The sequence below is a fragment of the Balaenoptera ricei genome, chromosome 3, assembly GCF_028023285.1.
Source record: "Balaenoptera ricei isolate mBalRic1 chromosome 3, mBalRic1.hap2, whole genome shotgun sequence".
Taxonomy (NCBI): domain Eukaryota; kingdom Metazoa; phylum Chordata; class Mammalia; order Artiodactyla; family Balaenopteridae; genus Balaenoptera; species Balaenoptera ricei.
The window spans coordinates 176,635,722-176,661,605 of NC_082641.1; the positions used below are offsets into that span (position 1 = coordinate 176,635,722).

At 51.4% G+C, this 25,884-nt stretch overlaps 1 protein-coding gene across 1 annotated transcript in view; it reads left to right on the forward strand.

Moving 5' to 3' along the window:
* The first annotated feature begins 62 nt into the window (after nt 1-62).
* ELAVL1 (ELAV like RNA binding protein 1) overlaps nt 63-25,884 on the forward strand; it is a 37,342-nt gene continuing 11,520 nt past the window's right edge. The window contains exons 1-3 of the mRNA XM_059918564.1: nt 63-216; nt 14,348-14,536; nt 24,284-24,387. Coding sequence (XP_059774547.1) covers nt 14,365-14,536; nt 24,284-24,387 — 276 coding nt within the window. The 5' untranslated portion in view covers nt 63-216; nt 14,348-14,364. The remainder of the gene's footprint in view (nt 217-14,347; nt 14,537-24,283; nt 24,388-25,884) is intronic.

Below are 25,884 nucleotides of genomic sequence, written 5' to 3' on the forward strand. Positions count from 1 at the left end.
GCCGTGGCGGACGCCGGCCAATGGGCGCGCGCGCCGGGGGGGGCGTGTCCGGGCCGTGGGCCGGAGCGGGTCGTGCGCGCTGAGGAGGAGCTGCCGCTGCCGTCGCCGTCGCCGCCGCTGCCGCCACCGCTACCGAGGCCGAGCGGAGCCGTTAGCGCCGCGTCGCCGCCGCCCGCCCGCCCCGGAGCAGACCCGGGCCCGCCCGCCCGCTTCCAGGTGAGGCGGGGGCCTTTGGCGGCGCCCGACGGAGTAGGCCGCGGCAGGCCTGAGCTCGCCTGGCCGGGCCGCGGGCGCTCGCGGGCCTGCACCGGTCGAGGCCCAGGCCGCGCCGGGCCGGGAGGGGACGCGCGCGGGCCTGGGCGAGCGGGCTGGGGCCGGCCGGTGTGGGCGCCGGCGACAGGCCCCGGGCTGGATTCCTCGGCCGCCGTGAGGGCCGGGATAGGGGGGCACGGCGTGGGCACGCGCCTGGCGGCCGGGTTCTGAGGCCGGGCCCGAGTAGCCTTGCAGGCCGGGTATCCGGGGGCGGGAGAGCGAAGCCAGAGGCGAGGGAGTGGGGTGGGCGTCTTCCGCGCGCAGAGGTCACGGCCCACGGGCTCGCTCCCCCGGGAAATCCTACACATTCTTTTGTGGTCGTTGTCAGAGGACCGCGGCCGATCTGAGGTCCTCCTAGAAGTGTGCAAACCCTTCAGTATGTATGAGAGTCCTAGAAAAAAAATATATTTTTTGAACGCCATCTCTAACAAACAATTTTTGGGGCGTGGGACGTTTGGATTTGCAAAGTGTGTGTGTGTGTGTGTGTGTGTGTGTGTGTTGAAAACACAAACTGCACGCAATTGAACAATGGGGGATGGATGCTCTTCCTTTTCCGGCGTCCTTTGCTGCTAGGCTTATTAAAATGGGTTCTAATACCTACCGTGTGTAGGGCAGGTGGGGAAGGACTTGTGCAGGTGCTGTCCCTGGAGAAATAGAGCACACACTCCCCCTTACTGCAAGTATTCATGGGGGATCCGGATAGCCAATGCTCCAGAAGTGGGACGATGGGGAGGAGGATTCACTAGAGAAGGGTTTCTCCGCCTTGGCACTACTGACATTTTGGGTCTGATCATTCTTGGTTTGGGGTGGGGGGAGCTGTCCTGTGTATTGTAGGATGTTGGGTATCATCCCTGGCCTCTACCCGCTAGACGCCAGCAGCGTCCTCATCCCCCAGTTGTGAAGATCAAAAATATCTGCAGACATTGCCCAAAGTATCACACACATACACACTCACACGTGTGAGAACCACCACTGGACTAAATGATCTTCCACTAAAAGGTCCCCTAGCCCCATCTCTGATGCCTTGGAATCCAGTGCTCCCGAGACGTTGAACAAACTCAATTGTGGGAGCCTTAGTTTTCTTATCTGTAAAATGGGATGGATGAGAATATTGCCGTGCAGATTTAAGGGTGTGGGAAGCCCCTTGCATTGTGCGTGACCTGTGCTTGGTAGACACTGAATTTATAATGTTATAAGTAGTCGACAGTAATATTTAGTGGGGATTTACTGTGTGCTTTCTACTCACAGATGTTTATCTCCAGCCCTTGAGGTAGGTGCTGTGTGTTGTAATTTCCATTTTAGGGACAAAGAAACTGAGGTTTCGATGGGTCACTTAACGAGACCACTCTCACACAGGAAAGTGGCTGATGGCAGGATTTGAACTCAGGCCCTCTGACTCAGAGTCCTTACTCTTAACTACTGGGCTTTACTGTTCTTATAATCCCAGGGCCTGGGGGACCCCGAGAGACATTCCATTCAATTGTCATTGAGCACTTTCAGTGTGCAAACCTCTGTGCTGGGATCTGTTATAAAATTATGCGACTTCAAGGCCCATGAAGAAGCCAAGATATAAGAACATCTCAAAATGTGGAAATAAATCACGTTTATGTGGAAGCACTTGGTTTTGAGGAGGCGGAGTTTCAGGTTGGATGTGTTCAATCTGAGGTCATGGGGCAGCAAGTGGAAAATGAGAGGAGAATTATGAAAATACCATCTTCCTAATGCCTTGCTTTTGCCTCTCTCACTCCCACCTCCCATCTCTATCATCTTTCCACACTCCAGCAAGAGCTGTCTTTTTTAAATGCAGATCTGATTATGTTACTCCCAATTAAGAGTCTTTGGGTGGAAAAAAATTAATTTTTTAACCTTTTTAGGTGGCTTAAAAGCTAAAGTTTGGGATCCCAGGTCTTGCACTTTCTAACGCTCCCCTCCTTTCTGAGTTCACCTGCACATAGGCCGTAAACTCTGACACCCTCTGCCTGTTGCCCCCACTGCCTGGAATGCCGTTTTCCTCCACCTAGAGATCTCTTTCTCATGCTGTGTGGCCCAGGTCAGAGCTCACTCACCATTTGAAGCCTCCCCTGACTGCCACTCTTTCTCTACCCACGCTGGAGTCAACTGTTACCTCGCCTGTGTCCCCATCTCATTCAATGGAATCAAATTAAATGCTGAATGGTGAAAGAAGTGCAGTTACCTCCTTTCACCCCTAGGTGGCAGTAGTGAAGCAGCGAGGCCGACCTGAGATTTTGGGTCAGGGGAAGACCAGAGGAAACCAGCCTAGGGAAGGGAAGTTAGGCTTGCTTCCCGCCTTTAACCAACTCTCTCCGCTCAGCTACTGTGTCCCAGGTCCTGTGCTAGGCTCTGGGGAGGCGCTGGTGATTGCGATGTGTGCATAGATCGTTTTAGCCCACTCTGTTGAGTGTGGTGATTGTTATGCGCTGGCTGATGGAAGCACAGAAACTGTTAACCTAGTCTTGGTGGGCAAAGGAGATCACAGAATGCTTCCCAGAGGAGGTGAAGCGTGAGGGGAGGAGTTAGCCAGGCCAAGACTGCGGGGAAGGGCTTGGCAGGAGACAGGGACAGCACCCGCAAAGGCACGGAGGCGGGAACATCTAGGTTGGTTCAGGGAACCACATGGGGTCTGGTGTCTCAGAGGTAAGAAAGGTGAAGTCAGGGGCGGCAAGAGGACTCGCACAGCTGGTGTGCAGACGGCTTGGCTGTTGGCCTGTAGGCCAGGCCAAGGGTGTCTGTTGGGCAGTTTCAGTCCACAAAGTGAAGGGGTCAGTTTTGCACGCTGGAGGGGGCTATTGCTGAAGGCCAGCAAACCATTGAGGAGGTGATTACTTTCCCATAAAGCAGAAAAGTCGCTAACATGGCCCAGGGCTGTAGTGGTCGGGAGAGAGAGGGGGTGGGTTTGAGACACGGTTAGGGGGTAAAGGACACAGGGCTCAGTGGGTGTTTAGCTGTGGGACGTGAGCTAGAGAAAACATGGGTGGATGATTCTGGGTCCCTGCCTGAGTGCCTGGCAGACGGACACGGTCACTAAGAGAAACAGAGAAGGCAGGAGAAGGAGCAGTTTAGAATGTAGACGTGGACAAAACAGCACATCACTCGAGGAGGGTGCGCGTACGTGGATATACAGACAGGAAGTGGGAAGGTGGCAGAAGGTGCTGTCCGTGTCCATATGTGTTGACGGGACTCGCTTATATGATCGCTGTCCATCCTCACTTGACCCGGGGCCTTGCGTGTACTGGCCAAGTCAGTGAGCACAGTTCTATAGACTGAGCACACGTAACCTTACCGCTTGCTTGTTGTTGTGGGGAACGGGGAGAAGTGGAAGAAATTGCCTCCTCAAGGAATTTACACCCTGAATTGGGGAGAAAAGACATAGATGTGTGAGATTAAAGTAATGAAAGGAGGAAGCCACGGGTGGTGACAGCATCGAGACTACTGAAAGAAATGATTGTCCGTTGCTTGGGTTTTGTTCTTGATGAAAGAGCCGGTGTCCAAACTGGTCGCTGTGACCAGAGAGGTGTAGGCAACAGTTTCCAGGTGCGGCCAGCAGCCCGAGTGAGTAAGAAACGAGGCGAGTGCAAACAGGTCCGGAAGCCTGAGGGGACCAGTTTGGGCAGGCAAAGGGTCAAGAAGGTGGACTTGGAGATAAATCTAGAAAAGTATGCCACGGTCAGGTGGTAGAGGGTTTCTGGGCACAGTCAAGAGGTGAGCTCAGAAGATCGCTTTTCTGAGTGAGAGGTAAGGATGGACAGACCAGTCAAAGGCTTTTGCGGTACTGAGATGGTCTCGTACTGGCCTGAATTTGAGGGTCGGGACTGTGACTGCTTCTTTATCTTATACGCACACTGCCTTGCTCGTGCTGGCACGTGGTCGCACTCCGTGTGTGCTGGGCGAAGGAAGAGTTAGAAAGGAGCTCAGAAGTGACTGGATCCAGCTGCCCGTCAGACAGACATTCATGCCAGAGGAAAGATTTACAGGAGAGGGAACAGTCCAGAGCAATCCAGTCACCACGAACAGAAATGGGGAGACAGAAGGAACAGGAGTGATCTGGAGGGAGAAGACCAAATGACTCGCGGTTTGAAATAATCGTGTGGTGGGGAGACCAGTTAGGAGTCAGTCTAGGCAAGAGGTGACAGGGACCTGAACAAGGATGATGGCACTGAGATGGGGGGAGAGTGAGACATCTCAGATGTAAAACTGGCAGAACTTGGTGCCTAGGTTTGGGGATGGACAGAGGTGGCCTGGGGGACAAGTGTGTGCGTGTGCCACCAAATGAAGTAATTCGGGGGAGGAGGAGGTTTGAAGAGGGGGGCGAGGACCGGCGGAGAGGAGATGAGGGTGTTTGCAGCTGAGGGTGGGGAGGGCAGGGAGACACGCGCTCACCTTCATTTTGTTGATAAAGTAAGAGTAGGGGGACAAGACTTGAATAAGGTTCATATCTTTGGTGAACAGATAAGGAGGCCCGCTGATTCGTCCAAGGTTATGTGTGCGACTGATGAGTGATTGAGCAGGACTACCAACGAGATCTTCCACGTTCCGTGGGGCGCTGCGCTCGTGGGCCCAGGCTGGTAGAACCGCATGTGGCTTCCGTGGAACCCAGGCCCATTAGAAATGGCCTCAAAGGTGTGGATCGGTTCCAGGGTCCCAAGGGGAAAGGGTCAAAGTGTTCCTTAGTAAACCTGAGGTGAGTGGTGAGGTGGGCGCTCACCAAGTGTCGGGAAGCGTGCTGAGAGCTGCAGAGCAGTGGGTAACACCCCAGTTTGCAGGCAAGGAAACGGAAGCTCAGGGAAAGGAAGTGACGTCCCCACAATGGTTCGGCTGATTAGCAGTAGGGTTAGTGTTGGAACTCAGGTCTGTCAAAGCCCGTGGGTTTTTCCCGCTGTGCCATGTTGCTTTGCAGTTCCCTGTGAGAGCCCTGGAGGACCCTTGACCAGACAGAAAGAAGCCAGGACTCCTAACAGGGCTCTGGGTCTGATCAGGTCCCCTTGGGACCCATGGGGCACTTTGACTGGGCCAGACACTGGGCTGCACCTGATGGGCACCTGCTCTGCCCCTCCCCTGGGCTTCTCAGGCTGGCAGGCGTGGAGTTGCTGTGACTTAGATGAGCTGCCCCCACTGGGCAGCTTTCCCCTCTGTGGGCAGTGGGAAGGGACAGGTAAGGAAACGTGGACCAAGTCGACCTGAATGAGCCCTCACCTTGCATAGCAGTTATAATTGGGTCAGGTGGTACCTTCAGTTTTTTTCTGGCACCACAGCGTTTCTTGGGTGACCTTGCATTCCTAAGACTTTCACCTTGAAGAACTCAGGACTATACATCTGGAAAGGACTGCAGAAATAATTGAGTCCAAGCCCTGTTGTATGATGTGTGAAGTGTCAGGGTTGAGCCTGAGGTTATATTTGACTGTTCTAGTTTTGTTCGGGCCCAAGTAGTTGAGAAAGCCTGCTCTGTGACTATAAAATGAGACAGATTCTCATGGGTGCCTGATGGAATCCGGTCTTGCTCCTTTACATATGTACCATCTACACATGTTTTTGTGTCATTTATATTTATATATATACACACACACGTACACGCACATATATGTTGTATCTGTTCCTTACATACATAGTAGGTATACTACTGATGTGAACAACATCTCTGAAGTCACACAGACAACCAGGATTCTTTAAAATAGTGCAGTAGGGCTGAAAACCCTCAGAGATCATCCTAACAGGACTTCTGCATGGTATATCTGTTACCAGAAACATTTCCAAATCAGCAGGAATTGCTTTGCTAAACTAAGTTTCCCTTTTGCTCCCTGCAATTGACTTTGATTCTGTGGGTTGGGATGGGATGGGATGATTCTAAAAAAGTAATATACTAAGTGTATTAATAGACTGTCAGTACAATTTCCAGCCACCCTTCTTTAATGTAAAAGAATGCACCAAATACACATGATTCCCAGGTGAGTCTGAGACCCTGTGTCCGTCCCCCTCTCCTGTGTGTGCCTGCATGGTGCACCTACATTTTGCCAGGTACCTTGGGTTTACCTGGGGACCCTTGGCGACAGTGATGAAGCCTTGGGCCTCGAGGCTTTCGCCAATGCTGTGGGTGAAAAGCAACTAATTACGAGTTGGAGTGATTCATGCAGTAATAAAGGTTCACGCCAGTGGTATGCGAGCACTGAGAACTAGAGCAACCAAGCGTCCTGGGAGACTCTTTAAAGACAAGTGAGGAGGTGGTGGAGACGGAGGGCAGTCCCTGCCAAGGGAGCAGCCGTAACAAAGGCACAGGAAGATGAAGGTCTGCGGCGTGCTGGGGGAGCTCAAGTGAGGGGAGAAGGGGTCAAGCAGGGGCCATCGCTAAGGGCCTGGTGTTTCATCCTTGAAAGACTGCTCTGTAGCCACAGCTCAAGGCCTGGCCCTGCCACTGATTAATAGTGTGATGACTGCCCCGAGCAGAGTCATGTAACCTCTGGGCCTCAGCAGGTGGTGACCCCACTGACAGGGCGAGCCGGGGGAGGGGCTAGCTTGATGGGGCTGAGGGCGGTGACCTGGAGGAGTCCACAGGACTGCCCCGCGGAGAGACACGCTGAGCGAGAGGTGGCCAGAGGTGGCCGTGACTGGGAGTCATTGATTGTCAGGCAGGTGCCAAGGCCAGGTTGTAGTTGGTACTTGTGGGAACAGAGCTGGTTTGGCCCTGGATCGGATATGCAGATTTGGAAAGGGGCCTGGATGGCAGGGTGGCACTGAAGCACCGAGAAACTGTGCTCTTGGTGTTTGGGTTCTTCATTGTTGCCAGTTGACCAAGAATGGGGCCCGCCGGGGGCTGCTCAGCCTCGACTGGGCCCGTCAGTCATGAGGAGTCAGCATGCCGAGGAGCAGGGCGGTCGTGCAGAAGCTTCACTTTTTAAATCTTCTAAAATTTATTTTTTAATTCAGTTTTTGGTGTAGAGTTGAGTTTTGATAAATGAGTAGAGTCATGTGACCACCACCATGATCATGATAGTGGAAAATTTTATTACCTGGGAAACAAAAGTATTTCCTCATGCTCCCCCTGTGTAGTCAACCCTTCCCCTGCTCCCTGCGCCCGGCAACCACTGATCTATCCCTGTGGTTTTGCCTTTTCCAGAATGGAATCATGCAGTAGCCTTGAGTCTGGTTTCTTTCATTGAGCAAAATGTATTTGAGATTCATACAAATTGCGTGAATATAGTACCTTTGTATTGCTGAGTAGTATTCCATTGTATGGTGTGCTATAGTTTATCCACTGAAGGTTTGAGGGACATTTGAGTTGTTCCAGTTTTTGGTGATTATGAAGAAAGCTGCTCTGCATGTAAATCAAAGAAGTTAAGACACTGCCTCACACCATACACAAAAATAAGTAAAGACTTAAATATTAGACATGGCACCATAAAACTCCTAGAAGAGAACATAGGCAAAACATTCTCTGACATAAACTGTACCAGTGTTTTCTTAGGTCAGTCTCCCAAGGCAATAGAAATAAAAGCAAAAACAAACAAGTGGGACCTAGTCAAACTTATAAGCTTTTGCACAGCAAAGGAAACCATAAACAAAATGAAAAAGACAACCTACAGATTGGGAGAGAATGTTTGCAAATAATGCTACCGACGAGGGCTTACTTTCCAAAATATACAAACAGCTCATACAACTCAATAACAAAAAAACAACTCAATCAAAAAATGGGCAGAAGACCTAAGTAGACATTTCTCCAAAGAAGACATACAGATGGGCAATAGGCATATGAAAAGGTGCTCAACATTGCTAATTATTAGAGAAATGCAAATCAAAACTACAATGAGGTACCACCTCACACTACTCAGAATGGCCATCATCAAAAACTCTACACATGGGACTTCCCTGGTGGTGCCGTGGTTAAGGATCCACCTGCCAATGCAGGGAGCACGGGTTTGAGCCCTGATCCAGGAAGATCCCACATGCCGCGGAGCAACTAAGCCCATGCGCCACAACTGCTAAGCCTGCGTGCCTAGAGCCCGTGCTGCTCCGCAACAAGAGAAGCCACCTCAGTGAGAAGCCCGCGCACTGCAACGAAGAGTAGCCCCCGCTTGCCACAACTAGAGAAAGCCCGCGCGCAGCAACAAAGACCCAACTCAGCCATAAATTAATTAATTAATTAATTAATTTAAAAAATATATATATTTTAAAAACTCTACGCATAATAAATGCTGGAGAGGGTGTGGTGAAAAAAGAACCCTCCTACACTGTTGGTGGGAGTGTAAATGGGTACAGCCATTTTGGAGAACAGTATGGAGGTTCCTCAGAAAACCTAAAAACAGAGTTACCATATGATCCAGCAATCCCACTCCTGGGCATATATCCAGACAAAACTCTAATTCAAAAAGATACATGCACCGCTATGTTCATAGCAGCACTATTTACAATAGACAAGCCATGGAAACAACCTAAACATCCATTGACAGATGAATGGATAAAGAAGATGTGTACATATACACAATGGAATATTACTCAGTCATAAAAAAGAATGAAATAATGCCTTTGCAGCTACATGGATGGACCTAGAGATGATCATACTAAATGAAGTAAGTCAGAAAGAGCAAGACAAATATCATATGATATCACTTATATGTGGAATCTGAAATATGGCACGGGGACTTCCCTGGTGGCACAGTGATTAAGAATCCTCCTGCCAATGCAGAGGACACGGGTTTGAGCCCTGGTCCAGAAAGATCCCACATGTGGCTGAGCAACTAAGCCTGTGCGCCACAACTACTGAGCCTGCACTGTAGAGCCCACGAGCCACAACTACGAAGCCCACGTGCCACAACTACTGAAGCCTAGAGCCCGTGCTCTGCAACAAGAGAAGCCACCTCAATGAGCAGACCGCACGCCGCGATGAAGAGTAGCCGCTGCTCGCTGCAACTGGAGAAAGCCTGCGCACAGCAATGAAGACCCAGTGCAGCCAAAAATAAATAAATAAATTTTTAAAAATGATAAAAGATGGCACAAATGAACCTATCTACAAAACAGAAACAGACGTACAGACATAGAGAACAGACTTGTGGTTGCCAAGCGAGAGGGGAGGGATGGAGGGGGAGTTTGGAACTAGCAGATGCAAACTATTATATAGAGAATGGATAAACAAGGTCCTACTGTATAGCACAGGGAACTATATTCAATATCCCGTAATAAACCATAATGGAAAAGACTATGAAAAAGAATAAATAAATAATAAAAACCGAGTGTTAAAAAATGCATAAGGCTGCTATAAACGGTATTGCATAGGTTTTTGTGTTTATTTATTTATTTATTTATTTATTTATTTTTTGGCAGTGTTGGGTCTTCGTTTCTGTGCAAGGGCTTTCTCTAGTTGCGGCAAGTGGGGGCCACTCTTAATCGCGATGCGCGGGCCTCTCACTATCGCGGCCACTCTTGTTGCGGAGCACAGGCTCCAGACGCGCCGGCTCAGTAGCTGTGGCTCACGGGCTTAGTTGCTCCGTGGCATGTGGGATCTTCCGGACCAGGGCTCGAACCCATGTCCCCTGCATTGGCAGGCAGATTCTCAACCACTGCGCCACCAGGGAAGCCCTGCATAGGTTTTTATATGAACAAAACTCTTTTATTTCTCGTACGTGAGGGCTAGGAAAAGGTTGCTGGGTCATATGGTAAGAGTATGTTTAGGCATAAGAAAGTGCCAGTCTGCTTCCCACAGTGGCTGTAATGTTTTTACATTTCTACCAGCAGTACATGAAAGTTCTAGTTTCTCCACATCCTCACCAGAACTTGATATTGTCTGTTTTGTCATCTTTGTTTGCTTGCTTGCTTGTTTTGTTTGGTTTCAGGCCTCCTAAATGAGTAGTGGTATTTCGATGTGGTTCGTTTGTTTGTTTGTTGGCAGCACCGCACGGCTTGCAGAATCTTAGTTTGATGACCAGAGATTGAACCCGTCCCTCGGCAATGAAAGTGTGGAGTCCTAACCACTGGAGCGCCAGGGAATTCCCTTGATGTGGTTTTAATTTGCGTTTTCCTAATAACTGGTAATGTTGAGCAACTTTTCATGTGTTTATTTGCCATCCATATATCTTCTTTGGCTCAGTATCTGTTCACATCTTTTGCCATTTTAAAATTGGGTTGTTTGTTTTCTTATTGTTAAGTTTCAAAGGTTTTTTAAAAAAATATGTTTTGGATACAAGTCCTTTTTCAGATATGTGATTTGAATATTTTCTTCCAGTCTGTGGATTATAATTTTCCTAGCAGTGTCATTTGCAAGAGCAAAAGTTTTAAATTTTGATGATATCCAGTTTATCAATTTCTTTTAAATGAATTTGGCTTCTGGTATGGTATCTAAGAACTCTTTGCCTCACCTGGTGTCGCAAAGATTTTCTCCAAGAAATTTTTCTATTTTTTACATTTTAGAACAAAGGTCGGCACACTTTTTCTGTAAAGAGCCAGATGGTAAATATTTTCAGCTTTGTGAACCATATGGTCTCTGTCACAACTACTCAGCTCTGTCACTGGAGTGCAAAAGCTGCCATAGACAATTCATAAACAAATGAGAGTAGCTGTGTGCCAATAAAACTTTATTTATGAAAATAGGAGGTGGACTGAACAAATTTGGCCTGCAGGCCATGGTTTGCCAACCACTGTTTTAGGAAGCTAACTTTTTACCAGGCATAGAGGACACCCCACTCTGGATAATGAGAATGGGGTAATTACTGCCCAGTTTATCTTCCATGAAAGCAGGGTGAGGGAAAAGGCAGAAGAGTGGATGCCTAACTCAGAACAAGAGTGAAGAGAGAGGGGGATAAAGGAAAAAAAGAGGAAGGAGGAAGAAAAATGTGTGTGTCACATTTTGAGCAAATTTCAGCGTGCATTAGAATTCTTCAGAGTTAACCCTTGTACTTTGGTTCAGGCTTCAACAAATGTTTTTGTTTGTTTGTTTGTTTGTTTTTGAGCTAATGATCTATCTTAAAGCCTCATGGCCACAGAAGGTTTAATAGATTTGTGGAGTTTTTCCTGATTAAACCCGTTAATTCCTTGCTTTCTACTGAAAATTGTTATTTATTTAACCATCTCCCATTAATGACATACTTAGATTGTGTCCAGCACTTTACCAGCCATGGGGTCGGTGTTTTCCTCGCACATATTTTCCTGCATATGTATGATTATTTCTGTAGAGCAGTTTCCTACAGCTCTGAGTCAGAGGGTAGCATTCACATTAAACATTTTGATAGCACCTGCCATGTTATCCTTCCAAAAGGTTGTACCATGTCACACTCATATCGATGGTGTATAAGGGTGTTTTTTCCCCCTTACCCTTACTTACACTGGGTTCTATCCATCCTGGATTGTATTCCATCTGACTGACACAAAGTAGCATCTCTTTTTATTTTGCATTTTCCTCATTGTTTGTGAACTTGAGCTTCTTTTCATGGCTTATTAGCTCTATGAATTGCCAGCATCTATTAGTTGCAGCTCATGTATTTTGTCCACTTCTCTGCTAGTGATATGTGGGTTTTTTCTTTTTAATTTGCAGATGCCCCAAATCAACTTTTCTCAACCTCAGCAGTACTGACACTTTGGATTAGATAATTCTTGGTTGGCGCTGTCCTGTCCTGTGCCTTATGGAGTATTTAACAGCATCTCTGGCCTCTACCCACTAGATGCCAGCGGCACAGCACCACCCCCAGTCCTGATAGCCAGCAGTGTCTCCAGACACTGCCCCTGTCCCAGGGGCTGGGGGGCGGGGAGGTGGGCAGAATCACCCAGTGTGAGAAGCGCAGCTCTAAATAAGATGATAGGGAGCAGGCATTTTCTCCCAGTCTGCTGCTTGTCTCTGTGTGATGCATTTGCCGTCCAGAAGTTTTTAACCTTATGAAGTCTAAGTTTTCAATCTTTTCTTTTATGGCTCTTGATGCTGAAATATTTTATAAAGAGCAGGAAGCATAGAACATTTTCAAATAAATAAAAGAAATACTGGGAGACTAGACTAATTTTGCATGTTGTGTATGGTCTGAAGCAAGTGAGAGGGTGGAAAGGTAGAGAAGACCTGAATGTCTCCACCAGGAAACAGGGAACCAGACCTGATTCCTCTCTGCTTCTTGATTCGGGGCAGGTGGGAAATCCTGTGCAGGAGATGTGTTCAGGTTTCTATATAACCGCTGGCAAGGCTAATTTTAGAGGAGGCTAAATGCTCTTGACACTGGGCACTGGGTTGTTGTTTTTTTGGTTTTTTGTTGTGTTTGTGTTTGTGTTTTTTTTTTTTTTTTGGTTGCTCTGGGTCTTCGTTGCTGCGCGTGGGCTTTCTCTAGTTGCTGCGAGCGGGGGCTGCTCTTCCTTGTGGTGCGCGGGCTTCTCATTGCGGTGGCTTCTCTTGTTGCGGAGCATGGGCTCTAGGCGTGCGGGCTTCAGTAGTTGTGGCTCGCGGGCTCTAGAGCGCAGGCTCAGTAGTTGTGGTGCACTGGGCTTCATTGTTCCGCGGCACGTGGGATCTTCCTGGACCAGGGCTTGAACCTGTGTCACCTGCATTGACAGGTGGATTCTTAACCACTGCACCACCCGGGAAGCCCTGGGCACTGGGTTTTGAAGCATAAAATTAGAACTGGGCAGTAGGAATCTGGAGAAAGGAGTGGGCTGCTCCCCTGTAACCTACCCCAACTGATGGGCAGCGGGGCCTTTTTCTCAGTGATGACATTTCAGCCCCACGGGGTGCCTGTTTCTTTAGAGGCAGAGACACAGGACATTTTGGACGAGGCAGGCGCAAAGCAGTGCCTGTGAGCAAAACCTAGAGTGAGTGGCGCTTCCAGAAGAGTGGTCTTGAGCCGACTCTAGTCCAAAGCCATCACTGTGCTCTGGTATTTGTCACTGAAAGTAAAGATTTGTGCAGGCGGCTAAAGGTATTCCAGAGCCTGCCAGCTTTGGAGACCAAGCTCCTCTAACAGGAAGAGAAATCGTAACCTCTTTCTTGGCTCAGTTGCTCTGTCTTGGGAATAAAGGGGCGCAGAGGACCATCGCCTGCCTGCTGGAGTACAGACAGGGTGTCTGGGTTGGGTGCTCAGGTGCACCTCGCAGGCTCCTCCATGTACAGCTGCATCAGTAGTGCACATGGAGATGAGAGAAAGCAATCAGAGATCTTTGGAACGTTCTCAAGACAACCCACTTTTCCCAGGGGCTTGAATTGTGGTGCTGGGATTGTTTGTAGGTTTGTTTCTTTAAAGCCCTCTTGGTAAGTGGAAATGGTTGGACTTGGGCTTGTTTTGTTTTTGTTTCGGTAGACATTATTTTTAGAGCAGTTTTAGGTTTACAGAAAGATTGCAAAGAAAGTCCAGAGTGAGTTTCCATAAACCCCTCCTCCAACACAAAGTTTCCCCTATTATTAAATCTTGCCTTCCTGTGGTATTTTGTTGTAATTGATGAGCCATTGTTATTACATACTAGCTAAAGCCCAGGGTTTGCCTTAGAGTTCACTCTTCATGTTATATGTTCTGTGGGGTTGGACAAATGTATAATGACATATATCCATCATTACACCCTCATGCAGAATAGTGTCACTGCCCTGTAAAACCCCCTGTGCTCTGCCTATTCACCCTCCCTCCCCGCAACTCCTGGCAACTACTGATCTTTTTGCTGTCTCTCTAGTTTTGCCTTTTCCACAATGCTGTATAACTGAGACCCTCTAGTATGTAGCCTTTCAAGCTCTTCTTTCACTCAGCAGTGTGCATGTAAGGTTCCCCCATGCCTTTGTGGCTTCCTGGCTCCTTTCTTTTTGGCACTGAATAACACTCCATTGTGTGCATGTACCAGACAACTGGCGTGTGTTTCTCCATTCACCTACTGAAGGGCATCTTGGCTGCTTCCAGTTTGGGGGCAGTTATGAATAAAGCTGCTATAAACATCCACATGCAGGTTTTTGTGTGGACATAAGTTGAACTTCTAGGGTTGAAAAGAAAAATGTCTAAATGCAACACAGTCACGAGCGTTGCCTTAATATCCTGCATTATGAACATTTGGAATTTACTTCTCTTTTTTTTTCTCCCTGCAGATTTAAAAAAAAATACAATGTCTAATGGTTATGAAGACCACATGGCTGAAGACTGCAGGGATGATATTGGGAGAACAAATTTGATTGTCAACTACCTCCCTCAGAACATGACCCAGGATGAGTTACGAAGTTTGTTCAGCAGTATCGGTGAAGTTGAATCTGCAAAACTTATTCGGGATAAAGTAGCAGGTAAAGAAACAAGAGCCGTTTTTGTAAAGGGGGTACGTGTGGCCATCCTGCTAAGCACTGTCTTCTTTGCCTGTGACCCTGCAGTGCTCCTCAGCCAGGAAGAGCCACAGCCTTGAAATGATAGCTGTGAAGTTTCATTTTTATCTCAACTCTGTTTTGCCCCCACCCAGGTGTAAGATTGGACGTAGGTTCCCCAAAGAGAAAAATCCATCATAAGATGGAGAGTATATACAAAACACGACGGTGGGAGGGGAGGGAAAATGAGGAGACAGGAGAACAGGGACACTCTGAGAGCTGGAAGGGGCATGGTGCCACGTGTAGAAGGGACTCTGGCCAGCGCCCTGCCCAGGGCAGGCCCAGGCAGGTCCACCCTGTCTTCCCAGGCTCACATACAAGGTCAGGCCCGCAGCAGAACACTGAGCCCCCTGTGGGCTGTCCTTCGTTAGGTTTGGGCCACCCTGACTGTCTGCTGTCGTGCTCTCAACTTAACATCTGAAACGGAGCTTGCACTCTCAGGGGGGCTGGAGCAGGGCAGCGGGTCATGGGCGGGCTGTGGGGTGGGCAGGCTGGCTCAGAGCCCCACCCTCCCACCCTGTCTCAGTGTCCCCATCCATGAAGTGGGGATGGTGGCTCCTACATGCTGATGCTGCCAGCTGCCTAAGGGTTTGCACGAGGCCCGGTGCCTGGTGAGGCCCTCCCTACAGAGAGGCTTCTGTTCTGAGAGCGTGGTTTCAGGGGCTCTGGAGAAAAACACGGGGAGACCAGGTGCTCCGAGGCACCTCTTCCTTTCTTTTCACCCCAGGGAGGAACGATTTAGGGAGCCCTCCTCCTCCTCTCTCTCTTCCCCTCTTCCCTCCCCCTCCTCTTCTTCCTCCTCTCTGCATAGCTCCGCTGAGGAATGGCCAGTCCTCTCAGGAGGGCTCTGGCTGCCGCGCTGGCTTGTGGGACCAGGATTCCCTACACTGAAAAATAATTTCAAAGTCAAAAGCTGTATTTATTATAGAAATGTAATATTTTATTGTATTTCAATTTACATTGAAGTAGAGTAATATTATTGAACCCCATGTACCCATCATCCTGCTTCATCGACTTTCAGCCTTTGCCAGTTACGTGAAGATGCCTGTACCCGAGATGACTCCTGTAGAGGCTGGCTGACTACTGTACAGGGAGTTGGTTCATCAGAACGGGACTTTGAACTCAAAAGTCCTGTAAGAACCCTTCCAGTTCTGAGAGTCTGCAATGTAATAAATGTCTTCGAAATAGGATCTTTAGATAATACACAAAATTGAAGTGTTGGAATGTTCTAGAAGCCACACTCTCTCTCCAGTTCCAGGAGACCATCCTGAATAAGAGAGTCCTTGTTCAGAGGGGTTTGAAATTCTCCTGCACTACTACTAAGTCTTCCCTTTCTCCTTTTATGTTCTGGTGGAAGGGAATTTTCAGCCCTGTTGATATTCCTGACTTCTTTGTCTCTTGGCTTGTTGTGGTTTTCAAAGGAATGTGAGCTATGTTAATAGGAACACCTAGATTTGGCCAGATCAGTCAGGAGAGAACTGGTTTTGAGAACCAGCGAAAGCAGCAAAAGCGTAATTTGGAAATTATTTCAGTACAGAAATAGTCCTTTTCTGCTCTCTGGGCAAAGTTGAGTGTAATGCACCGGGAGTTGTGGAGTGGGTGGGCCTGGGTTGGCATTTCAGCTCTGCATCTTGCTAGCAGTTCTTTAAACTGAATGAACGTGACTTTATGGAAAACTTACCGCATTCACTTTTCTCCTCCTGCCACCGGTGTGTGAAAACTAATTGGAGGCTGGTCCCGGGCCGTGGGCTCACATCTCACTCCCTTTTGTCCTTTATTACACCGCTCTGGTGAAACCCCGGACTCGGTTATGTTCGTCTGACAGCTTTCTCCTGGCCTGGCTCAGGGGCCCACCCCAGAGAGAGTCTCGCATCCCAGCAGACAGGCACCCCGTCTGATCAAGCCCCCAACCGAGTTCACAACACGGGCATCCCCGTGCCAGAGCAGCCACTTCAGTGCATTTTCTCCCCTGAGGCCCCCTTTCCTCTCACATGATGACCGCTTCCTACTTCACAGTGAAAATAACAGCTGTCTCACCTCTGTGCTGGATCCCTTCCCTTCTCGGCATCCCAGGAACCTCAAGTTATGCAAGTACCCACTTTCCTGGTGGGACCACCCGCCAGCATTCAAACACGCTCCAGCCTCTGCGCTCTTGAAGAGATGCCCGGACTCCATCTAGCTCCCTCTAGCTCACGGTTTCTCCGCTAGAGCACTGTTGGCGCTTGGAACTAGATGACTCTTGTGGGAGGGCCGTCCTGTACGTTGCAGGCTGAGCAGCATCCGTGGCCTCCACCCAGTGGATATGCCAGGGGCACCTTCGGAGTTGTGAAAACCAAGAAATGTTCCCAGATGTTGCCATGTCCCTGGGGAGCAGAATCGCCCCCGAGTGAGGAGCTGCTGTAGCCGATGTCCTCCCTCTCCTCCCGGTCACAGAGCCGCCTCCTCTGTCTCTCCCCTCAGGTCCATGAACCTGGCTTTCTCCTACCTCTGAGGCCCCCCTCTGTCTCTCGTGCAGCTCCTTCCCAGCTGCTGACCTAGGCAGTCCTTGGCTTATTCCCATGCCTCCTCTTCTTCCTAAGCCAACCCTCGGGTCAGCGGATGCACACCCACAGCTTAGCTGGACATTCAGTTTGGCCACCTCTCTTTCAACCAGAAAGTTCTCCCGATCTCTAGGCGCTTCAGCCTCTCAGTGTTTCCCAAACTGTCCTTGACTCTCCCACAAGCCGACTGCTTATTTCCCAGGGTCCCCATCTTAGCAGATGGCACCACTGTCCACTCAGTGGCTCCAGTCAGAAGTCTAAGCATGACCTTTGACGTGTGTCCCTGACACTCGTCCTTCTGGATGCTTCCATCCTTTTTCCTCCATCTTCCCTGCCACCATCTTAGACCAGGCCACATCGTCTTCTGCCTGCCCTGTTGCTTTAGGCTCTTAACTGGCCAGCCATGCTCCCTCCAGCCCATTCTCCCAACTGCGGCAGAGGAATCTCTTTTTAACATACCAGATGTACCCTGTCACTCACCTGCTTTAAAAGCCTTCACTTCCTGGGCCCCGTTTGCTTTAGGATGTCTTCCTGGCCTGATCTACTTGGCGTTAGATGCTCTTCTCTGGGTCCCCGTAGCAATCAGGCAGACCTGCAACGTGGGTCTCCACACTGCACTGAGGTTGGAACTTTCTGGTCCAGTAGGTCCTTATGGTTCTCAGAGGCAAGGACCCTATTGTATTCCCAGATGTAGCCAGAGTCAGTGTTTGTTGAGTGAATGAATGAGTGGATCTAGGGATTGGGGGAGAATGCAGATCAGCATGGACATTCATTCATTCAGCAAATATTTATTGAGTGCCGACCATGGGCCAAGCACCAGTGATAGGAGGAAGCGGGGACACGGTGGTGGCTGGGATGCTGAGAATGTTTGATGTGCTGGCCTCGAGATTCAAGAGTGTTTCTGGCCAGCCACGCCCCACTGTGGGAGACATGCATTTGTTGGTGCCTGTTCCATCCACAGTCACTACCTGGCCTTACTGTGTAGCCCTGCCCTGCTCTCTGTCCTGGTGTCTAGCCCCTCCTCACATGACATATGACCCACGTGGGACCATGAGCCAGCCTCTACCTTGCTGCATTACGTCATGCTGGCCACTTGGTCCCCAGACTCCAGCCTACATGCTCAGCTTCTGTCTCATTGCCTTGCACCTCTGGTCAGGATAAAGCCCATACCCTGGCCTGTAGCTCCCAAGTCTCCCTGAGACCCTGTCCCCCTCTTCCCCAGCCACTGCACCCCCCACCCCCGTTCACCCTCCTCTTGGGCTAGACTGAGCTGCTTGTCATTTCCCAGACACACCCTGCTCTCACACTCTTGTGATTTCTCCAGTACTCTTCCCTCTGCAGGGATGCCCTTCCACACCTACCCAGCTGACCACTTTTTTTCTTAATGCGAATCACCTCTGTTCCTTTTAGAAAAAAATTTAACATGAGACAAGCAGGAAGAAAAGTTTAAATTACCCATAATCCCACGACTGTCAGCTTTTCGGTTCATGTCCATCCAGACTTTTTTCTTTACATATTTATGGTCGTGAGCAGTCATGTGCTTTTACAAAAATGGGCTCACACCTCCCAAGCTGCGTGGGAAACTTTTCTTCCTGTATCTGTGAACATTTTTCCCTGTCACTGAACATAGCTGTCTCATGGTCACGGGGGTTGCGTGGTATTCTGTTGCATGCAAGTTCTGAGTTTACAACAGGTTGTAACTGTTTTTCCATAGTTACAAGCCCGGTTGAGATAAATATCCTGGCACAAATCTTTGCTCACTGGTTATTTCTGTAGGAAGTCTTTCTAGAAATGAACCGGCAGAGGGGAGAGAGTGTAGTTTCTAAAAGCTCTTGACCCTTATTGCCAACTGGCCCTCCAGGGGTCTGTGGTTCACCCTCTGCTCGGCCCTGCCATCCCCTAGGCCAGGCAGGGTTTCTCACCTCTTAAGTGAAAAATGACAGCTGATCATGGTGGCAGTTTGCATATCTAGTAAAGTTCATCTGTTCTGGCTGCTTGTACTCTTCTTTTATAAAAGGGCTCTTCCTGTCCTTTGCCCATCTTCTTTCCTTTGGGGACATTTGCTACTTCTTATTTATTGCCTAATTAATTCACTCATCTCCCCCAAGACCCAGTCTGTCTCCATCAGTGATGTCTTCCCTTGAGCCCCGTGGACCTTTAGAGAAAGGACTCACGTTGCAGAGGAGGGCCTCGTCCACGGGGTGCTCACCTTCCTCAGCTGTGCACCCCAGGTCAGTGTGAGGAACACTAAGGGCTTAAAACATTACGCCTGGCTGCTCTGGTCCATGAAAGCAAGGCGAAATGCCATGGAATCGTCTCAGTCTTAACCCTTGTCTAAAGAGAGAGAAAGATGTTTGGCAATGCAAGAGCACTGGCCCAGGGGTCACCCAGCCGGACATGCAGAGTGCCCCTTGTGGAGACAGCCTTGCTTTCTCCAGGGCAGCGGCTCCCGGGTGCCGGCCCTTGACCAGCCGCAGCACCTGGGGGCTGGGAGAAATGCCTCTCAGGCCCCAGTCAGACCCACTGAGTCGGCCAGTCTGGGGTGTTTGAACCTTTCTGGAGGGAGGGCAGCGCCGGTGCCGGGCATAGTCAGAACCAGAGCTGAGAAGCAGTGCCCTTCCTACGGTGCAGGGAAGTGAGAGCTGGGGGGCGCTGGCCTCATACATCCCTAGACCAGGCCCAGGGTTTGTTCATCCTCCGTCCCCGTCCTTCTTTCCCTCATCTCCTGCCCCTCCCCCCTCTACCATATCTCCCATCCCGGGCTCTGGTTGCCCCCACCCCTGACGCTGGCAGGCCTCGCCCTCCTCAAGCCCCAGCAGCCTGTACAGGATCCACGCACTGACCGGGCTTGTGCCTGAGCACCATGCCCCTGCTCCCCCACCAGACCGCAGACCCCCCGCATTCAGGGCTGGTCTTCCATCGCCCCTAAAGCGGGAGGGGGCAGCAGCTGACCTGCCTTCAAGGCACTGACTGCAGCGGGCCTGCTGCCTCTAGGGGGCAGGATCGTCTATAAGGGGTCCTGGGTCCTGGGCTGAGGAGGGACCTGGGGAGCTGCATCGTCACCCTGCGTGGCTTGTGGCCCCTGTTAGAGAAACAGTAACTTGGGAAGTGAGGGCCTTCCCCCAGGCACCTGCTCTGAGCACAGCCCGTTAAGTGGGGGCTCTTCTGCATAACCACGGGGAGCCCCGCTCCTGTTGTGCACTTCCAGCGACAGTTCTCAACCTGGGCTCTGAATTGGAATCATTGGGGAGCTTTACAAACTACCGAAGCTGTCCCCACTCCTGCCTCGCCCACCCCCATTCTGATGTCATTGGTCGGGACGTGGCCTGGGCAGTGATAGTTTTTAGCAGCCGCCCTGGTGACTCTAACAAGCAGCTAGAGTTGAGAGCAGTTGGTTTGTAGTGAAGGAGAGGGTGGAGGTGGGCACTCAGCGCTGTGTGTTAACGCTTTAGTCACCAGCCTCATCCAGTGGACGAAACCAGGGGCTCCCCTTCATTCCTCACCCGCCTTCCCTCTTGGCGCACACAGGTGCCCACCACAGAGAGTAGAACACACTGGAGGACAAGAGCCGGTCCCAGCCTGGGAGTGCTGGCGCTTTAAGGACCTCAGCCCCCTGGAGCTCCCTGCTGCATCAGCGCATCTGCAGGTCCTCTTGGAGGCTCTTCCATCTGCCACCCCTGCCCAGGTGCGTGGCCCCCGTCTCACACCTGGTCTGGCTCACGGGCTCCTGTGGTCTCTGCACTGGCCTCAACCCCATTGAGGCCACGGACCACCCAGCAGCCGTCTCGGGACCAGTCCCCTGGCTCGTTTCATTCAGCCGCGCTGGCCACTTTTCATTTCCTGGAACACACCAGAGTCGTCTGAGCCTCAGAGGCTTGGTGCTTGCTCTTCTGCTGGAATGCTCGCCTCCGGCCACCCCAGGGTCTTGCTTCTAATATCCCCTCCTCAAAGGATGCTCCCGACTGCCTGTCTTCCCTGGACCGTCCTGTGAGTGCCTCTCATACCACCACGGAGATTCTCCCTGTAGCACCTGTGTATGGCTTTGTTTGTTGGTTTCTTGCTTTGTTATCTGACTCACCCAGTGGGATGTGTTTATTAAGGCAGGAACTGTCCTCCTTTGTGATTATCATTAACCACCACCCCACCCCCACCCCCCGGCCAGCCTGACACGGGGACCGACACGTAGTAGGTGCTCAGCTAATACATGTGGGCTCGTTGAGGAAGAGTGGAGGGGGAGCAGGACTGGGGAAGGAGCCAGTGGCTGTCTGAGGGTGTGTGTGACTTCCTAGGTGACATGGGCAGGTGTGGTCACACGGTGGTCAAGGAGGTCACCCAGGAAGCGTTGATGACAAAGACAAGGGCCAAAGGTAGAACCTTGAGGACCATCTCGATGGAATGGGCAGAAGATTAGGAGCCTGGGGAGGGCCAGTTGGGGGGAAGGAAAACCTGGCATTGCCATCACGTCCTGGGGGAAGTGGTGCCTCAAGAGGGTCTGCAGTGCCCAGTGCTGCTGGGGGCTCTGGGAGCTGCGTCCTGAAACTCTCTGTGGGGTGGCACCTGAGGGTTGGGTGGCCTTAGGTCAGCAGGGGAGGGCAGTGGGGGCCGCCAAGCACCTGGGTAGGGGGAGGAATCGGGAACAAGGCTGGGCCTTGTTCATGTGCCAGGAGGGGCCGGCTGCAGCAGAAGGCACAGGAACATGGCCTGGGACACCTGAAGCGCCAGGAGGGAAGGGGACAGGTGGCCCAGGCTTGGGATTGGCCTTGTGGGAGGAGCAAGAACACCAGAAGACCAGAGAGAAGTGGAGAATGAGGGCCGGACAGGACGGCCCCGTGGTCTGGGCACCATGAGAGATGGGCGGAGGGCAGTTGGAGAGCAGGTATTGGGAGTAAAAATCTCAGCAAGGCTGGAGTTTTGTTGGGAATCCATACCCCAGATAATCTGCATTCTCCGCTTCACGAAGACCCTAAAGTTCCCGACCTGGAACCGATGGTAGTTTTCCGAGCTGCAGTCTGACTCTTCTGCTTGATGGGCCCAGCCCCACAGCCCTGCTGCTCTGGCTTCCTCACCGTCTGGGGTCCCACAGCCCAGTCTCTGAGACCCATGGAGTTTTGCTAGAAATTTAGATCTGTAAATGTAGAAAGGAGACCCATGGGTATGGGTGGTCAGGTTTTGGTTTTGTTTCTTTAAAAAAGAAAGTGGCCCGTGTGTAGCTACTTGCCCTGAAGCATTACTCCACATGGCACTCCTTACATGCAGGATATGTGGAGTGACTTCCTTCCAAGGGCTACAGTGTGGAGGAGGTGGGTGGGGTAACTTTACAGTGGAGAAACCTGGCAGACCGACTGCCTTGGCCAGGGGGTGAAGGCCAGCATCCACGGTGATGAGTCATGTGGGACAGCCTGCACCCTAGACACTAGAAGGGCGCTTCACTCTGTGGTCTTCCTCCTAAAAACCCATTATAACCCCAGTCCAACCATGAGAAAAACATCTGATGAACCCAGATTGATGGAGATTCTACAAAATTTCCTGGACCAGTCCTCAGAACTGTCAAGGTCATCAAAAACAAGGAAGGTGTGAGAAACTGTCCCAGCCAAGAAGAGCCTAAGGAGACTTGACAGCTAAATGTCAAGTGGGATCCTGGATGGCATCCTGGGACAGTAAAGGACACTAGGGGAAAACTAAGGCAGTCTGAATCAGAGGTGGACGGTAGTTAATATTACTATATCAGTACCGGTTCACTAATGTAACAAATATACCATTCTAGGATGAGATGTTACTAATAGGGGAAACTGGATGTGGAGTATATGGGAACTCTGCATTACCTTTGTAATTTTTCTTTAAATCTAAAATATGAAGTATTTTGGTGTGTTTGTTTCAAGGTGGCAAAACTGGGTTAGGCTCTCACTGAGTTTCGTTATTGGCAAGATGAGCCTGGGTTCAGAGCCAGCACATCTGCCGTGAGGATCTCTGCCTGCCTGTGACTCAGGCCTCATCATGTTTTTGCCATCCAGTGGGGGGAGGGGGATGGTGCAGAGCTCAGAGAGGGCGGGCCTCTGTCCCACTCACCCCTCTGTCTGTGTGCCGAGAGCGCTGGCCAGTGCGCAGGGGGTGCCCGCTCACACGGCGCGTGGATGGGTAAGATGCGGCTTGGTGGTGGTTCTCTTCCCTGGGCCGCCTCCTGCTCCTCCTCCGTAGTGAAAGTGCAAGGCTCCTTCCACTCCGACCCTCATCCATTGCTTCTCTCTGGGCCTCCCTGGGACCCACAGCCCCTCTCCTGCTGTGTCGTGTCCCTCCTGTGTATCCAGTTGGTGGTCACTCCCGCCACTTCTGAACAGTTCCCCAAGAGGGAGTGGGGACACCCTGCCTGTAACCCTGGATTTCTTTGGGAAGAACTCAGGTTTGCACCTGCCTTACGACTCCCCCAGGCTTCGGCTAATGAGGCTGTTGCCGTGGGAGCTGCTGCCAGGGGGACTCTGGATACCTGGCCAGGGCTGTGGAGGTGGGGCGCCGGCTTCTCCCTGTGCTTCCTTCCTCCTCCCCGAGCTGGGCGGCAGGTTTGGGAAAGTGAGGGCAGCCGACACTGGGTGGCGCCAGAGCCCAGCAGGCCTTCCCACTGTGGGCGTGGAAGTGGCGGAAAACAGCCTGCACACTGACAGCTGATCGTAGCCAGGTTCTCCCCGCCAGCCTGTCCTGTGTGCTGCTGTGACTGTCCTCCTCCTCACCCCCCCGCGCAGTCCCCCTTGGAGCCACACAGGGCGGCCGGCACCGGTGGGACGGCTCCTTGTCACTGCTTTGGTGATGGGTTCCCTAGGATGCTCTTAGTAACACAGTGTTTCTCTTTAAATAAACTTTTTTTAAAAAAGTAACATTTTGTAAATTTGTTCCTTGCAGAAAATATACAGGTTTGCCAAGGGAGTATAACAAATAAACCATCAATATAGATTGTAACCATCGATCGCTAACTCCCACCTTCCCAGAGGCCATGGCTCTTAGCGTTCTCCCTCGGTCTTCTCTCTGGCCTTGTCCTTTTGAGCCCAGCTGGACATAGTCCTGTTCATCCTCCCCGTCTCTCTGTCTCACTCACTCACTGGCTCTCAGTGGCTCACCCATGTCCCTGTGTTCTCCCACACAGGACACAGCTTGGGCTACGGCTTTGTGAACTACGTGACTGCAAAGGATGCAGAGAGAGCGATAAACACGCTGAACGGCCTGCGGCTCCAGTCAAAAACCATTAAGGTAAAGAGCTGCAATCACCATCTCGTTCATTCCTGGCTGCACAGAGGTCTGTGCTGAGCCCTGGCCTGGGTGAGAGACCCTCCACCCTTACTTCACCATCACCGTCACCGCACCGTTAGCACAGTCGCGCCTTAGAGGTCTGCTGCTTTTTCAGGGCATCTGGGGGGCCTCCTGTCTTCTCAGAAGAGAGGCATTGCGTGTCAGACGTGTGTCGGGTGGTGACCGTCCCAGACCTTGTGCCTCTGGCTCGTGTCCTCCTCAGCCCCACCAGCAACGGGAGGGTCCCTGTGAAGGACTTAGGCTGGGACAGCCCCCTCCCTGGCCCCGGGTGTCCCTCGTGTGCTGGCTCACAGCAGCCTCCTCCGAAGGCCTCCCTGCCGGTCTCTTCTACTGGCCAAGGTGCTCCCGTCCTCTTGCAGCTCCCGACCTCATGCCGAGCGGGCGTTGGGCCAGCCCTGCCCTCCTGCTCGCGCCCGGTTGTTGCTGTGGCGGCGGCGGCAGCAGCATTGTCCCTCCCGCCTCCTGCCCAGGCTTCCATTCCTGCTCCGTCACTGGTGTAATCCTTCTCCCACCAGTTCATTCAGCATTCATTTGGCAAGTGTTTATGAGTGCCTACTATGTGCCACGCGGTGAACAGAACAAATTCCATGCCCTTGTGGGGCTGGGCCTGTGTGTGTGTGCGCGCCTGCGTGCGCACAAACGATAAAAAAAAAATATGAAAGCCAGGTGTGGCAGAGGTAGGCGTCCCAGGGGCGCCGTGTCCTGGGGGGGGTGGTTTGTGATGACTTGAGGTGACTTGAGGGGAGTGAGGGAGCCATGCAGCACCAGCTGGGAGGGCCTTGGGCAGACCGTCATCAGCGTCATTCCCGGTTCCAGAGCTGTGGTGGCTTCCTGGGACAAGTCGGCGAGTCCTCCGGGCCTCAGGATGGCTTCCCCAACCTTCACGCTCCTCTCAACCTGCCACTGCTAACCACGCCCTTCTGCTCTCAGCCCGGAGCCCCACCTCCTCCCCACCCCAAGTGTCTGTCTTCAGGCTCTGCCTACCCCTGGACCAACCTTGGGTTTTCCCGACCATCGCTCCCTGCTGAGCCCTCCTGTAGAATATGCCTCCTACCCCCGCCCCATGCGGGACCCTGACCCGGCTTCCTGCAGCAGCCTCTTAGCACTGTGCCCAGCCCCTCACCTGCAGACTGGTGAGTCAGCCCTCGTTCCTGAGACACACGCCTGCCAGAGTCACCAGAGTTGTCTCCCTCAACCCGAAGCCACTGGAATGAGATCATCCTGTTGAGCCTTTGCATCTTCCAGTTCCTCACACCTAGTTCTGAGGGCCAGAAGTCCAAGATCCGGGTGTCGGCAGGTTGCGTGCCTTCGGAGGGCTGTGGGCTGTGAAGGAGGATCTGTTCCGTGCCCCTCTTCCGGCGCCTGGTGGTCACTGAATCTTGGGCAATCCTCGGCTTATAGAAACATCACCCCAGTCTCTGCCTTCATCATCACACG